Source organism: Montipora foliosa, chromosome 5 (genome assembly GCF_036669935.1).
Source record: "Montipora foliosa isolate CH-2021 chromosome 5, ASM3666993v2, whole genome shotgun sequence".
Classification (NCBI taxonomy): domain Eukaryota; kingdom Metazoa; phylum Cnidaria; class Anthozoa; order Scleractinia; family Acroporidae; genus Montipora; species Montipora foliosa.
The window spans coordinates 47,640,968-47,658,574 of NC_090873.1; the positions used below are offsets into that span (position 1 = coordinate 47,640,968).

At 41.6% G+C, this 17,607-nt stretch overlaps 1 protein-coding gene across 3 annotated transcripts in view; it reads right to left on the minus strand.

The window, feature by feature from the left end:
* Window positions 1–3,145: 3,145 nt before the first annotated feature.
* LOC138004536 (patronin-like) overlaps window positions 3,146–17,607 on the minus strand; it is a 31,622-nt gene continuing 17,160 nt past the window's right edge. For 2 of the 3 annotated variants that reach the window (XM_068851074.1, XM_068851073.1), the window contains 7 exons: window positions 9,331–9,533; window positions 8,655–9,173; window positions 7,917–8,280; window positions 7,088–7,206; window positions 6,185–6,280; window positions 5,416–5,480; window positions 3,146–4,585 (listed from right to left, as the gene is read on the minus strand). In XM_068851074.1, coding sequence (XP_068707175.1) covers window positions 4,420–4,585; window positions 5,416–5,480; window positions 6,185–6,280; window positions 7,088–7,206; window positions 7,917–8,280; window positions 8,655–9,173; window positions 9,331–9,533 — 1,532 coding nt within the window. In that variant the 3' untranslated portion in view covers window positions 3,146–4,419. Of the gene's footprint in view, window positions 4,586–5,415; window positions 5,481–6,184; window positions 6,281–7,087; window positions 7,207–7,916; window positions 8,281–8,654; window positions 9,174–9,330; window positions 9,534–11,175; window positions 16,207–17,607 lie in introns of those variants that run through there. The other variant, XM_068851072.1, reaches the window with a different exon arrangement.

Sequence of the window (17,607 nt, forward strand, 5' to 3'; positions counted from 1 at the left end):
TGAGTGCCGGAGGACCCAACGTCATCAGAAAGAGAGTTACAGAGTCTAACTGTCAAATAACTGAAAGACCGAAGACCAACGGTGGTCGTATGGGAATGAAATCACCTCGTAACGCAAACGGTAAACGAAACATTTAATGTCAGGAAGAGTGTTTGCATTGGGGAGTCCGATTTTTAAATTACCGCGACCTTCATCACTATTTGAAGAGAGAAGGGGATGAAGTTCCCGGTGTTGTGGCTGCCCTTCGTGAGTGAGTGAGTGTCCTTTGTATGGGTGAGTGGGTATCACAGGTTCCCATCAGCTGAATAGCTGCCAAAACTTCAACCTACTCAATCAAATAAATAACAAACAAACAAACCCAGAATAACTCGTCCCAGAGTGGGAATACACCCACTCGTTCCAGATCTTCCGACTTTCACCCGTCCAATATGGCGACCGAAATACAAATTACCGCCTGCAAGCAAGCTAACCACAAGACAATAGATTTTAGGAACAAAAGCAATGGCTCACGCCCCGCACGTGCCTTCTACATTTTGGAACATTTCATCACCGTACTCGACTTGACGAATTTGAGATTATATGAATGACCTGGGCACCCGACGATAAATTGTCAATTTTCTCTCCAAACGTACATACTGTTTATCCCAACTTTATTCCATGGAAGATCATCATGACTCATTTGCCACACCGAAGAACTTGGACCAACCAGTCGCGATATGATTTTGTGTTTTTACATAACGCGGCTCCCTTTCTTTGATGGCATCTGACGTCACGGCGGCCATGTTGGTGGAAAGAACAATTGCGAAAAAGTCTTTTGGGAATTTGATTCTATTGTTATGCAAATCATGAGTAATAGTGGTGGTGGCAGCATGAGGCCAATATGAAAACGACCAAGGGCCAATATTGTCCACTACGGTCCCGATCGAGTGATTGCATCTGACGTCACGGTGGCCATGTTGGTGGAAAGAACAATTGCGAAAAAGTCTTTTGGGAATTTGATTATTATGCAAAACGTGAGCTACATTTTTCTATGGGCCACTTCTTTGCTTGTTCCCCCAAATTTTGCATAAGCATTGTTTTTGTTTTCTCTTGGGACCATTGTAATTCTCAAGAGAAACTGGAGACAATGCTTATGCAAAATTTGGGGGTACAAACAAAGAGTAATATGGTATTTTCCGAAGTGGCCTATTGTTTTGGCACCAACATGGCCGTCTTATCACGTGAGTGCAATCAAAGAACAGCTGTCACTGTCGTCCGTGGTTACGTTCTCTAACGAACAGTGAGTCTTACAGATAAATCGTCACTTTATAGCGAGATTTTGAAGTTATTACAAGTTCAACAGGAAAATTAAAGGAAAAAAAATTGATTTGAATTGTAAATGTCCCTCCCAGGAAACTCCAGGGAAGATATCTCTTTACAAACATTACTTTCGTTATTCAAATATGCCACAGGAACAAAAGAACCTTTGATTCGACAGCCAATGAGGCTCTGGTAAGCACATTAAAGACAATAGGTGATGTCAACGATATCTTCCCTTTTTGCGCATGCCTGCCAGCCGTCTCCAAAGCAAAACGTGAAGGATTACAAACATGCGGGTTTATCGTTTTGGATAACGTCATTGGGTTTGCCCTGATTAAAGAAATTCATACTGAAATAATAGAATAATAGATTCAGTGGACAGTACTTTTCTTAGCTAAATTTTTCAAAATTGAATGTGACGTGTTTCCTTAAAACTTTAGTGTCTCCAGATTGATTGCTTTTCTTGGGTTGTTATATTTACGTTGAATACTAAATATTCGGTATCATAAAAGAATATGACCACCAAGAAATTTAATGTATAATGTGTACAGCTGGCTGATCCAAAGTGCAATCTTGCTCTCTCGTGTCATTGGCTTCGTCTAAACTATCTAAATGGGAAATTGCGAATTTAAAAGGACAAGCCAGTAATAAACCCTCGAAAAATCAGGCGATAAAAGCGAAACTCGCAGAATTAAATTTGATTGCCTGTCTTGATTTGTTTTCTTCGTTTCGCCCGAATCGCATGATCAATTGAAATGCCGCTCTCAAGTTTCATTTGACGGGAAAAAAAAAACTCAAAAAGAATCGCATGTTAAATTTGGATTTCAATTAAGTAGAATTTCAGTGCCATAAGTAATGAAATATACTGCTCGGAGAACACTCTCACCGATGAAGCTTTTACAGTAATTTGCATAACCATTTCCAACTGCTGGTGACACGAGACGCTTTCTGCCAAGTTCAAATTGTTTGGTAAATACTAAGGCTGTTTATGATTTCATGTAACCGAAAATCTCATTTCTCCGTACATAAATCTCAAAAATAAATTTCATCATATAATCAGTTTTCCAAGCAGATGAGTTGTTTTTATACCGAGTTCAATGTTCTCTGGCTCCCTACAGTATCAAGGGAAAGTTACTTGGTGTTAGTGATTCTCTCTGGGTAGCTAGTTGCTGTGAGGCAGCTCCGCCGTCATCGTAGGATCTTGAGCATCATTATTTTTCGCTTCAATTAGAGGATTCCCCTCCGCAGATTCCTTTGTATCTTCTTTTTTCTCTCCCTCCAACTTTTGATAAAGTAGCGGTCGATCAACACCTTCACTTTCCCGACTACAGCATCGGTTTCCCATCTCTTCCGCCGTTCCTATCTGTCCCGCTGTATTTGAACGACTTCCAAATATATTTTACATGGCTCCTGTCTCCATTTCCAAGAGTAAGTTGTTTGCGCCAAAAACTCGGACTTGTTGAATAGTCATAATTTCAGGTCGCGAAAAAAAAAAAAAACTCGGCGAAAAGGCGGATAGACGAGTACTGAGTTGCCACGTGTCTGGTGAGTGAATAAAAAGATTGAAAATGCATGGAGTCGAGGCTGGTGTGAGCAGAAGTGACTGTCGACGCAGGTCCTTTGTCTTTATTCCTTTTGAATCACAAAATAAGTAATTTTATGGATATTTTCAGAGAAAGTTTGTAACAAAATTTGTGCCGTACAACATCAAATCAGACTGGATGTTTTGCTCGCATGCAAAACGAGAAAGATTAGACACAGGTAACACATGAAACAACTTGACTGTAGCACTTTGCAAGACATATCAACTTGGCGATAATTTCTCAACAAACCTGAAAACTAACTCTTCACATACAACGCATACTCTGGTTTATTTCCACATGCTTTCACTTTACAATAATACATTTCCTCATCTGATAATGTCATAAAAGCAAGTGGCAGTCAAAACAAACTACAAATATCTGCTCTTTAAATAGCTTCGTGTATTCAGAAGCAATAAATATTTAATTTTCTTTTTCCATATCGAACAGCTACTCAAAGACACGAGACACAGCAATGTCAAAGAGCTTCTAATCCAGTCGTCTCTGGTTGACAAGAGGAAAAGCGAAACACGAGCACACTCAGAATTGGCAGCTCTCGGAAAGAAACGCCTCCTTCAAGCTATTCTAACCATAGTAACACGACCCATCTCTCGAGGGAAACCGAATTAACATCTGAACGATCTGAACAGTTTCTCCACACTGGACACAGTTCGCCAGATAATGCAGTAAAAATTGTGGAGGAAATAATTTAAGACAGTTCTTTTGATTCAGAAATTGCTACTCTAATTTACTCATTATCAGACGGAAAAAAACGTTTGTTCATAGATCGGACAGAACGGTAATTCAGCGGCTTTTTTTCGCTCACAAACCCTCTCCTTAAAGTGATTGGTCCAACACTCAAACAGTTATCAACGGAAGCTTTGTAAAAGATCTGTCAAACTACTACATTTACGGACATTCAAGAATGCCATCATGTTCTCCTCACTGTACAGATACACAAGAAAGTTTGGAATGAAGATTAAGTAAATATTTCAGTGTCCTTCTTGATATACAAAAAGGTGAAATTAATTGTCTAAATACTGTTCTCATACCATCTGATTAACGATTAAATTGGATCATGTTCAACAACTTCGATATTTGACGCTTCAGTTGACGTTTGTTCATAATGCAAATATTACATTTAAACCCACTTCTATAAACAAGCGCACTCCCGGACAAACCAGGAGACTGACTGTTGATACTGCAAACTTCAGTTACCTTTATCGTTCACGTTTAAACAATTAGAGCGTGGTCAAAATAAGAGGACCCGCTAGGTCACAACGATCACTGCGCAACATACTTTACACTTTTAAGAACAATTTTCTATGTAATGATTGTCTAAGGCAGAGAGGTTGGCCTCTTCAGGACAGAACTTAGGCGAGAGTTGATCTGTCTTCCTTATTGATTTCACATATCAGGAGTCCAACAACCCTCTGCCATCGGAAATTAACACGGTATCATTAAATAGTACACAATCTGCTTTTTGAAGTGATTTTGCACGGGGCTAGGAGTTTGCTTGCTGTGTAGGACGGTAACGCCCTCATCTCTGTGGGGGACGAGGAGGCCTCTTAAGGTTTGAAGATGTCTTGGAGGCAACCACAGGCTTCCCAGTATTCCAACAAGACTTTTGGATCCCAAATCCATCAACTGACAAAGATATTGTCTTAGACGGGATCTTGGTGAACTCTTTTCCGCCACTGTTATACCTAAAAATTAACACAAAAAGTAGTTGAGAGGCAGGGAACAACCAGACTACAACAAGCCGTTGCCTACTTATCGTCCCGCCAACGGAAAACCAAGCGGTCGAAAGATTCTAAACACTCAAACGGTAAACGTGTTGATACGCTTGCTGGCCAAACAGCAACAACTACAACAAAAAAGTTTGAATTCCAAGAATAATAGGGAAAACAGCTAGAAAAAAACAAAAATAGAAATAGCAAACACGAGACAGCGAATTGATCGACTTTTTTAGGAGGAAGGAAAGGGGTTGCGAATAAAGCGCTCAATGTACACTTTGTTCTTAAAAGGAACCTCCACTCTTACTACAGAATAAGTTCTAAACCGAAGAAAATTATGTTTACAAACAAATTTGTTCGAAATTTGTTTTTTGAAAAAGTGTTTATATCAGGAGAAGTGAATTTTAAAATCGGTTATTTTCACTTTCAAATTTCGCGGGCCCTCCATCTTGAATAATTGCGCCATGTTGTTCTGACACAAAGACGTTTTGTCTAATAACAATAGGGCAACCGTTATACGTCACAATTATTTAAGATGGCAGCGCCCGCAAAATTTTGAAAACAAAACTAGGCGATTTTAAAACTTATTTCTTTCGGATACAAACGCTTTCTTTGAAAATAGTTTAGATTGACTTGCTTGTAAAGGTTCTTTCCTGTGATTTAATTTATTTATTTTTTGTCAAGTGACGGTTCCCTGCAAGACCGCCATTTTTGAGATAGGGCGGAGTCTCATCAGGCAATCGTTAAGATATCGCACGCACGGCAAACACATCCACATGCATAGTGGTCAGTGCACTTACTTGTAAAGGAATTCGATCATTTTGCTCGTCACCAGCCGTGGTCCGATTCCAAATACCTTGTACAGCTAAACACAGACACAAAAAAAATCTTTAGAACAACCATAGTTGGTAGAGGGGACTAACTATGGAACAACTAAAAGAAATCAGGTCCAACAGTTACTCGAGTTAGCATACACAAACAAAAGATAGAAATGATCCTTGAATTTATCTGGACAATTTAAGCAATTCTCTCTTGCAGACAACTGAAAAAATTCAGGTGGCTCCAACGGGAGCTACGAAGCCACACAGTCGGGAGCAGGTTAATATGTTGGGCTGATGTGTTCCCGTTACACGGCTCAATGAAAGGAATGTATTTATTATGTAAACACCAATGAAATACCAAGTGCACTTTCGCGCGAAAACATGGTACCTTCACATCACACTCTCATTGTTAATTCTGTTAAAATATAAGTGCTACACGGCTAACGTTTGCATAAACGTAACCCCTTGTACTTGTACATACTCATTGCCATGAATTTGACTTCTTCAATTCCCACGACCAACTCCCGCATGACCTTGTAGCTCAGTTGGTAGAGCAGCCGTGATTTAACCCGAAGGTCGCGTGTTCAATTCCCACCCTGGTCAGAGTTTTTCTCTGTCCTTGTGTGGGCCCATTTCCATGAGTGGGGCTAACGCTCACATGATTTAGATGGGCAGAAAATAGCACTTCACATCACCCTCTCATAGTTAATTCTGTTAACCGTGACAGACGAATTGAAGGACAATTTACCTGGTCATTATCAAGGTTGTGAATGTAGATACCACGGAACTTGAGACCATCTCTGAATAAAATCATAAAATGATGACCGTCGCATTCAGACAGAGCCTACAAATGAGAGAGAAAAAAGTTCAACCCGAAAGACGCAAAGGATAACGTTTTTGAAACAAGCATGGTACTGCTACTCCACAGGGCTGCAAATACCTTATGTTCACATCCAAACAACGAAACGGATATGGGCAACGCGTGCACGATAACCGAGATTTGTATAATTAACAATTAGAACCGTAGCCGTAAGGGCCCGCAAGGGCCCGCAAGGGCTACGGGTTCGATAGCCCATGAGGTGAAGCCGAATGGACTATTGACCCGTGGCCCTTACCGTAACCCGTGGCGAAGGGTCTAATTGTTTTATTATCACCCAACTAGTCGGACAGAAAAGGCAATAATAAATTTATTAATATAATATTTGGGAATAAAACGAAAGAAAGCGTCACCCTTTTCGCTACTCGAGGACTATTACTAATAGGTAAAGGTAAAGGTACACGTTATTTAACGTCGGAACTGAGTTCCTTTACTCTCTAGAGAGTACTCTCCCAGGAAGCCGACGGTCCTCCAGTAGCGTCCAGTAGTCCTCCAGGAGCGTAGCCAATCAAAATGCAGGATTTGCATTAGTCCACTAGTTGGGTGATACTAATCGCGAATATCCTGTGAGAGTTGGAAACCATCTGGATTCTCAAGGGCAAATTTGTAGTTGAAACAAATTGGATTTCATTGCAAAAAAAAAAAAAACCTGGAACACACGCAAGAGAGCTAACACTGAATTGAAAAGATTGACACCTGACGGCGGCAATGCTCTTGAATCAGATACTTAAAAGCAATTGGAGACTTTTTGTTCGTTTAATTGTATACACAGACCTGTAAACATTTTTCCTTCTGTTCCTGATTGACTGTTCCTGATAAACACACGTGGGAGATTGCATTCACGATTATTTTCCTGTTGGACTTTCCACTTGGTTTTACATAACACTGTGGACCTGTCAAGGATAAACAACCAAATCCTCAGCATGTTGACAAAACTAATCTTCCCAAAACAGCACAAAACAGCGTCAGAATGACATTCACGCGTGCGCAAAGGGTATGATGACAGAGATTTTCGTGTGGCTGATGTACGACAATGAAACTTCTCAATTCTCAGCCAAAGGTTGCTCATTCCCCAAACATGAAAATACATGAAAATACATGTAAATCCCAACTGTTTTGCCTCCTAGGCAATAAAACACTTTAAAACAACCTACTGAAACAGGAAGTTTAGTTATTCATTCTATTAACTCTGACTGACCGTAGTTCAAAACAAAATTCATGTATAAGACCTGCTTGTCCTCCCATGATCTCGAAAGAGTTGAGAAGCGTGGACGGAAGATAATTCATCAATGAAAAACACGCTTAGGAGATCCGTTCTTGCAAAAAAAAATAATTTTTCGTAATAAATTACCTTCCGACCTCATCCCGCTTTCTTCTTAATATCATTGCTGTAAAACCTAATTTCATACAAGCCTCGTGGTTTCTCGTCATTTTTTTATGGTTGCTCTTTTTTCATAGTATAAATATAAACTTAAATAAATGATGACAAATTATTATGTACAAATTCGCAATTCAGCCTGATAGCTGCAAGATGATTTTAAGAAAAAAACTAACTTACACGTATTTCCAAGAATCAAAATGGCGACTGTGATGAAATACTGACCACTAAACTCAGCAAATCCAGAAGGCTGCTGGTGACCTTGTCCAATGTAACCGTTAGCATCTCCACTGACGTCATACGCTTGTTGCCAGGGCCCCTGTCGGCGGTAAGTGCCCTGTGGGTCTGCAACCCGCGTAGCCTGGGCTCCTTTCGTTCTTGTTTCCTGCTCGATCCTCACTCTTTCTAGGTCGTCTTGGCGAAGCCTTTCTTGCTCCATTTTCCGAAGGAATTCTTTTTCGCGTAGTTTTTCGTCTCTCTTACGTTTTTTCTCCAACTCTACTTCTTTGCGCGTCCTGTCTTCCTCTTGCTTTTTCTGTCGTAAGCGAAGGAACTTCTCCTTTTTCTTTTCTTGTTCTGGAGTCAAACCCTTTGAGGGATGACGAAAACCAAAGTGAAATTTCTAGCAAGTGCTTTAACTAAGTTAACATGTAAGAGCATGATGATTAAACCGCAACCTGATTGAGGTTTGACCGTGTTTAACTAAAGGAGTGATTGATTGATTGACCGACCTTTGGATAACCACAAACTGGGTACAAAAGTCAAATGAGTTAATCAAAAAAGCTGAGCCAAAAAAATTACCGGCGGCACTAATAAAGGAAAACAGCAGCAACTTATAGTTGGTATTGTTCTAAACCACTCAACGGCTGAGAACTGGGCGCGAGATCTGTAGGTACACGAGCGGACAAATAAAAGCCTCAAAGCAAAACTACAATTGGTGTGAAAACTTGAGCCCATATTTACCTGTGATCCTACATTCTCATCATCACCAATAAACATGGCCAGTCCCTTCTTCACTGAAGAATGGTTTTCTTCTTCTAATTCTTTCGTAATGCAACCTTCAGAAAGCGCAGTCCCTTGCTTAATGTCTTCACTCCCTGCAGTTGAATCTGGACGTGTTAAGGGGACTGGGCTGGCTTTAACGCCAACGTCCACATCCCAGCATTTCCGGGCGAAGGCAGCATTTCGAGTAGCTGCTGAATCATGAGATGGCGGGCGCGGAGCTACAGGGCTATCCCTGGAATTAACTTCTACTGCAGACTCGGATAACGGGTGCATATTTTCGTTGACACCAGGAGGATAATCGGAAAGCAGGAACTCACGAGTCTCCAACTGTTGACCGTCAGAACTGGATTGAATCACAGTCGAAGGGAGCGGAGAGTTGGCAGGTGATGACCATGCAATGGGAGGAGAGACTTGATCAGAAAACTCGCCCATAGCCTTCCGTTGCTTGTCTTGAGAGTCAGTTTGCATGACAGTACCCTGGTTTGAGAGTAACAAAGAATAAATAACGTAGGCATTAAAAAAATAAACCTTAACACTTGGAGACCGCGACACCAACAGTCACAGATGTCAACGTCAGCGTTATTTTTATATTTCGTTTTGTCTTTTGCATTTCACGAAGAGGAAGGAGGCTCACCTCAGATCCTTGGGCTTTGCCTATAACGTACCAGAAGGCAGTCTGCCCTAGCCGCCGGCGCTGGTCTTCCCACTCGGTCTGAGCGCGGTGTTTTTCTGCCTCGATAAGGCGACGTTTTTCGTCCAGCTGCATGCGAAGGAGTGCAAGCTGTGACGTCACAGCCTGATCATCTTCAGCTTCGCCCTGTGACGCCTCGATTTCACCTGACAAAAGTCACACAACACAATATTGAGCGTAACCCTACTAAAAGCCGCTGTATGACGCATGGCGGTGATAAGATATCTTTCAAATAAAAGGCCTTATTACTTACTACACGCTGCTGCTTTAAGTCATTATCACTGAGGACGCTTTCCACTTGACAGGACTGACCGGCCATACCGGGGCATTTGGAGGGAATAACTCTACAACGCCTTCAAATTAACACACTCCCGAGAATGATATATACTCCTTCAGGAGAATGCGAGGAATTATCATGCAAGTGGTCCTTCAAATTGTTGCATTTTCTTTGCAAACTGATGGGTCTGGCCGGCCAATTCCGAAAAAAAGGAAAGCGCCCTGAGACTAAAAGTCAAAGGTTTGCGTTATTGATATGACTGGCACTGGACGGTTAACTGATCCAAATGAAATAAAAGGTCAATTGGCTTTATTGGAAAAGAGCAGAAGACTAAGCGCCGATTATTCGCTTGTAGTCTGGGTAACACGCTTGGCTCAAAAGATCAACAGAAACATGGTAAAGAGTGTCTTGATCTGTCTCCACAAACAAGTCAACCAAGTCTCTCTCTCTCAGTTGAAGGATTATTCTTAATTGTCAATTTGCTCCAAGTGAAGTATTATCGTCCATTTCGTACGCTGAAAATTTGATAGGGATCACGGGAAATGAACATTTTTTTTCTTAAAAACAAACCGAACCTCAATGTCTGGACTCGCAGGACTCGAACCCGGGAACGTTTGATTAATAACCCCTTCACTTAACCACTAGACTACCACATCACTAGCTACGAGGATATCATTTTTTTGAAATGTCGATAATTTTTTCCTTCCAAATGCCGCTGTAAACGTGTACTAACGCCGGCCAAGAAGCAAGCTTACACAGTGAAAAATGGCGGTTACCAAACTTCAAGAGAAAGCTAACCATTCTAAAATCGAGCCTTAGACTTAACCATTATTCAGCAATGGTTCTAGATATATGCTAGTTTTGGTAAATAATCGGCACGCTTTCCAGTCAGTTGATCTTTAGTGGTAACGTGGATAAAAACAGTTTCTTTAAAGTGGGTGCTCCGCGTTCAAATCCTGTCCAGGGACTACTTTTACTTTTTTTCTTTTTATCTGCTACCACAAGTCCTAGGACAGGGTAATCTAAATGGAGGACAATACTTCCTTTTGGAGAAAACTGACAACGAAGAATAATCCTTCATTTGAGGGAGAGGTCGTGTTGAACAAGTTACCCAGACCCCGCACGAAACATTAACATTAAGTCTCCGCTCTTTTCCGGTAAGGCCAATCTATTTAGTAAAATTATGCCTTCTGTAAAAGATCAATTTAAATAGAACCTGAATGATAGCGTTTCCTCAGAAACCCACAGACATGTCCAGGAATGAGCCTAATTGCTGAAAATAGGAAGCAAATACTCAGACTTCAAGGGACAATTCGTGTTGGATATCAATTTGAGTGTGCATCTAATTAGATTCAATTCTGGACATAAGTGCAAATCGAGTAGACTTTTGTGATCTTTCTTGACAAAGGGTACACGTTTGAGTGAAGTACGGCTTACAAAATCACTAATGATGGAGAGAAATAACTAAGACTTAAAAAATTTCATTAATAATTAGCGCTAATCAAACACACCTTTGGGCTCGCTACATGACGTATCAGTTACTTGATTAAGAACTTCAGTCGGAGATATCCCACAGTCCTCTGCGGCATCCATCAGATTCGCGATCTTATCTAAAACGGTGCCACTTGGGCGCCACGTCGCGCGTTCCCTATATGGTGTGCTGCTTAAGACTGGTACAGGAACCTTCGATTTGGGACCCATGGAACTAGGGTCCTTACTTGGTACCAAATCGATATCATTACTTTCAGATCGGCTTAGTTTTGCGCTAACAAACGGTGCACAGACCTCATATAAATTGTCTTTCATTGCGGCATCTTTGTTGTCATTTATAACCTCTACAACTTTGCTGTCAATTGTTTGGTATTTCACACTGACGGGCTCCTCTAAACTATCTGCGATAACTGGTGAATTAGCCTTCGAATGCAATTGTTTCGGCTTTTTGAAGAACTGCCTTTTTGGTTTGGGCGGTGACACTTTTCTCCTAAGGTTCGACTCTTGACAAGGAAGCGTGCTGTCTGTGGACGCTTTTTTCCCATTTTCATTCCAAACAAGATGCTTTTGGTCCACAGTTTTTTGTTTAGTGTTAACTGATAACTTTTCCAAAGCCTCGATTACAGGCAAATCACGTGACAGGTCCTTCACATGACCGAGCGTAAACGTTCTTCGATTATCTTCTTGATTTTGGTTTAAAGGCCGTGAAATGGCTTCAATACTTAAGCCAGTTGTTTTTTGATCCGAGGACAATTTTTTTGCCAAATCCAAATCTTCGTTCGAGCTATCGAGGATATAAGTGTTACTTCGATTTCGTGGAGACCTTTCACTGTGCGAGGAAATGTCATTATCCGAAAAGGACGAAAGAAAACCTGAATCAACAGACCGCGGCCTGACGTCCTTAGTACAAGAAACCGGTTCGACAGCATTTTGAAATGCCATGTCGTCCAGGAGATCAGTTAATGACGTGCCAGTCTGGAATGCTTGACGAACTGCAAAAGCAACATCATCGAGAGAATGTGCTTTTCGTATGGAAGGAGGGTAAGGCGATACTTGAGGGGAAGTTTCAGCTCCACTGTCCTGGTATCTGCCGATGGCTATTTCGGAGCAGTGTTTCCGCTTTCTGTTCTCCTTTCCCATATTAGTAATCGACAGATTTCCGCTTGTTGTCCCAAGCGAGAATTCTGCAAGTTCATTGGTAAGTTGGTCCAGCGCTTGTATAACTGGTATTCCTGCCTTTTGAGCATCTTCCAACGTTCTGGATACATTTTCAAGCGAGTGAGTTTGTCTGTCTGGTAACTCTTCCTTTCTCTCACTGGCTATGATTTCCGAGTCTGATTTAGAATTGCAACGTGTAATAATTGTCCTCTGATCCGAACTGGTTTTGACAGATGACGAAACATCATCCAATGCTTCCAAAACAGGGATTCCTCTAGCTTTTGCGTCGTCAATAGTCAATGAAACACTTTCTAAAGGGTAAGTATTCCGAGCAGTTGGACTTTGATCAGGATTGGCGTTTAAATTTCCGAGTTCTTTGTCATCCACTGCATTAATCTGAGTGCTACTCGTTCGATGCTGATCTCTGTCCATGTCCTTCGCGTTCGCTTGAAGCAACAGCTCGCAAGCTGACGTCAAGAAGTCAAGTTTTTTAACAACTCCCACCTTGCCCTTCGAAACGTCCGCCTTGGTTGTAATCGTATCTTTTGATTTCACATTAAAACTTATAGGAGACATCATTTGCCGTTGGTTACCATCGTAAAGACGCAGTTTACTTCCTTCACCGATCGTTTCCAAAGGACTGGCTAGCGCGTACGTCTTCCTGTTAACCAGCTTTTCTTGCCTTCGATACACAGCATCTGGAGTATGTTGAATCAGTGGGTCTTTATACATTGTCATGTGGCCTAACGCGTCTACAATGGGAATTCCCTTCTCTTTTGCCTTCTCTAGACTAAGACTAACTTCATCCATTGTATAAGTCCCTCGATCTGGCATTTTCAGTCGTAATGGACTCTTCCGCTTATCTTTTGCTAGAGATTCGAGGGCTTCAATCACAGGTATCCCAGTTTGTTTAGCATGTTCAAGTGATTTGGAAACTTCATCCAAAGTGTAGGTACCTCGTTTACCTTCGTCACCCTCTTTGCTCCTACTTCTTATTCCATTGCTTAAGTTATGCAAAGCTTCTATGACAGGAATGCCTTGTTCTAAACCAGCCTCCAGTGAACGCGATACTTCATCCAGTGTATAAGTTCCTCGATTTTGTTCAGATGAGGGTCGAGATGTTTTAGCGTCTTCCCTTGGACTGCTGCTCTGTTTTGATAACCGATCCAAAGTTTTAACAACGGGAACGCCATCTATAGCGGCTTTTAAAAGAGAAGAGGACACATCGTCGAGATCGTACGTCCCGCGTTTGCTCGGGAGAAGAGACGACGTTGAACACGTTTCATCGTTGTCTAAAGTCACGCAATCTTCAAGTTGCTCCAAGGCGTATTCGAACGAAGCCTCGAACTCATCACTATGATCTGAAGATTGCGCATACGAATTAGGCGCTCTCAAGTCGCTCGTAAATCCAGCAGCAGAGGAAGTCTCTTTGCTTTCCCCCTCCTGTGATAAGTGGTCCAGAGTGACCGAGACTGGGAATCCCTTCTCTACCGCTTCCTCAATGGCATGAGACACAGTGTCAAGTGTATATGTACCTCTTTTCTCGGATGAACTTTGGTGACCAACCGCTGGTGTCAAAGGTTCGCCAAAAATGTGACGATCACCTTCAGAAGCTAGCTGACATCGTACCTCTGCTGATAGTAATCTTTTTTCTTGAGCTTCCTCTAACGTCTGTGATACGGACTCCAACGGAAATGTTCCACGCTTGTGAGAAACTACCTCAGTATCCGACACTCTGACTGACTTGCTCTGTTCTTGATCTGAAAGCAGTATTAAACCGTCAGCAACAAGTAGACAATTGTTTCGACTTTCTTCTAACGTCTTGGACACATCATCTAAAGAAAACGTTCTACGATTTTCTTCCGACTTTGCAGAAGGTGACGGATTTGCCAAACACAAGTTCTCTTGTTGCGCTAACAGCGATAAAACTCGAGTTGCAGACACACCTTCCTCAGCTCCTGCCTGAAGAGCGTGTGAAACCGGATCTAAAGTATACGTTGATCGCTTTTCTAGCGATTCACGCTGGTTGCTGGATGCCAGGTTCTGTTTCTCAATTTCACCGGGAAAATACTCTTCGATGACGTTGTCTATTTCCTGAGAAACCTTCTCCAAAGTGAAAGTGGATCTTTTTTGCGAAGTATCATTTAGGCTCTCTTCGTCTGCCTTCTCTTTGTTATGCTTGGATTCTTCTTTGCTTGCCAGATCATTGAGAACACTACTTACTTCCACGGCACGACCGCTTGCATCCTGCACTGACTGAGAAACAGCATCAAGCGCCTGCATTGCTCGTGTTTGAGCCTTTTCCTTTGGACGTTCGGAGAGCGGTTCATCCATTCTGCTCTCTTCGTTAAGAGCATGCGCAGATACTTGAAGTCCTTCCTGATCCACAGATTCAAGCGTGTACGTGTGACGTTTTTGGTGATGTTTAATTGACTGGTCTCGGTTTTTCCTATCTTGACAATCGTCTTTACAAGCCACTTCATTAAATGCTTTTACGCTTGTCGTTCCGGCATGTTCCGAAGAGTCACATAAAAACTGTGAAAATGAGTCTAAGGCGGAGGTGGTTTGTTTCTGAAACGTTCGCTCTTTGTAATTACTTAAAATTTGATGTCCACTGTGAGTTAAATCTGCCCTAGAATTTCCTTCAATGACGAGTTCACTCAATGACTTGACTACAGGAATTTCCTCACTTGATGAATTTGCTGCATACGTTAAGACTGTATCCAAAGTGAAAGTGTTGCGTTTCCGAAGGTTTTGTTCTTCGCGGTTACTTGACGATTGCTTGTCCCTGAGGGTCAAATCCAAGCTACACTCCTCGTTACTGACAAACTCACTTGATGCCACAACAGATGCAATCGCTGTATACTTGGAGACTGAATCCAAAGTGAAAGTGTTTCGCTTAATTTGCTTAAAAACTTTGGCATCCGTACCATCATGTTGGCTTGATATTTTGCCAGTATCCCTTGCTTTTTCGGCGAAATCTTTATCTGAACCAGAGTATAATGAGCTCGGTAAGTTGTTCTCCTTTGATTGCAAGGAAGTGCTCTCCGTGAATATATCGCTTCCAACAACATCCGTCCCTTGCCGAGACTGCAGGAGCTTTGCGTTCGATTTTATTTGGTGTTGATTTCTGCTGGAACGAGGCCTGAATGACTTGAACGGGGAACGCAGCAAAACTGGAGATTCCATGTCCTTTAAACGTTTCGACCGAGGTTCATCGTCAAAGCTCAACTCAAAGGCCAACGACTTGTCCTTAACCATTCCTATATCTCTGGAAGAAACAACTCTAATCTCCTTTTCATTGTTGCCCGTGACTCCACCGTTGCTGTCTTCAATGACTTTAACTTCTTTATTTTCAAATGTTCCAAATGCGCAGCCATTTACGACTTCAAATGCTCTGTCATCCACGTTTTCACGCTCACTAAGTGTTTTCTCGAGCTTTTTTTTCCCAAGCTCTTTGGCATTTTTTCTTGACATCAAACGCGGCGGCGGAACAGGTTTTGCGGCTTTTTGAAATTCAACGCTAAATGCTACACCCTTTCCACAGATAATCTCAGTTGATTCCCGCTCCTCCGGCTCCGGTTTGACATTCATCCCCGAGGAAGCGACAACACTTCGTGAACGCTCTTTGTTTAACGTGACTTCAAAGCGTGACACACCCGCTGCTGCCGATAACGCTGCTATTCTGTCACGGATGCTTCCACCGGTATGCCCATCCAGATCGGAGAATTTTAAACTCGTTTCCATTTGGCCTCACTCGACCTAAAACCACTAATACCAGTGCCGCTAGTAAATTACCATTCAATGACGTTTAAGCCATAGGTTTTGTTCCTTAGTGCGTAAAAGCAGATGCCCAATGCGGCTAACGGCCCAATGTCATCTCCTTGGCCGGGGCTGTCTCAGTAAATATCCGCTATTGTTATGAAATGCGATTAATTGAGAGATGGTAGTCTTCCTGCATGCAACCTGCAACATTCAGTGAAATTGGAATCAACCCCAAATTATTTGCAACAGTCAGCGCAGCCACAAAGATAACGACGGAAATTGCTGCATTTGTTATAATGCATTGCTTCTACGTTTTTGTAACAATAACGACTTCACCCTAATTTACGGAAACAATAATAGAAATTGAATAAAATTAAAATTGTAACATATCATCGCAAAAGAAAAGAAGAAGTTCCGAAACGCAATAAAAGGGATGAAGGTTAAAAATCTCACAATCAGTTTGTTTATCTCTAGCATACGCACAAAAAACACCGCTTTCAAATGCAGGCATACTGAGAGAAAAAATGGCATTCACGTCTTTAAATTTTATTCTTAAGTTTGCTTACACTACACATCAGTCTGTGGCAAGTGCTTACACTACACATCAGTTTGTGGCAAGTCGAAATCCAAAATGTAAATTAGATACTTTTTTCATCAAATTCTTCCCGTAAACAGACATTAAGTAGGCAGCAATATGTGTTCATCACAGGGCTCTATGTTTCACGGTTAGCAACAGAAGCATCTAAATAAAACGTGTCCACAAAAAAAATTATCCTGCAGAATGTCAATCACTCGTTAGAGCAAAAAAACCCAATATCTGGCGTGGTTTGCCTTTCCTTGACTTGTCAAAAAAAAAATTCAAAGAAAAAGGACAACAGGACTGGTTTGACTTAGATTTGAAGAATTCGTAAACAAGGGAGCTTTTTTCGCATTTTCTTTTCCATATACATTCGAGACGTTCACAGCTACCGATGTATACAAACTATAAAACTATAATTTGAGTGGCGTTTGAAGCGGCGATTTTGACCCAAATCATCGACTTGAGTTGCAGGCCATAAAATAACAGATATTTCATCTCAAATACCTTTGACGATGTCCCACTGCCAACCATCAAGAATCCAGCCGTTGAATATAAAGATCAACAAACCTTAATGGGAAACGAGAATATAAACAAGACGGCTTCCGGTGACATGGAGATACTTTAGCTCCCTTTGAAAACTTCGAAATCGTCGGCGCTTCTTTTCACTGGATATTACTGAATCGTGAGGCTGATTTCCTTTACAGTTCAGGCAAAATACTTTAAAAGAAAACGATAATTAACGGCGGAGAACGACGTCAAGGTAAGTCCAAAGCTCAGAAAGAAGGTGGGAAATTATCTACACAGTAGACAGCTTTGTGTCAAGCAAGAACGAGCATATAATCCACAACGTAAAAAGTGAATTGTTAGTTTGCCAGCGTGACCATCAACTCCACTGAAGAACAGACATTGCCATCTTTATCAATGACATCACCTTTTCAACGAATATCAA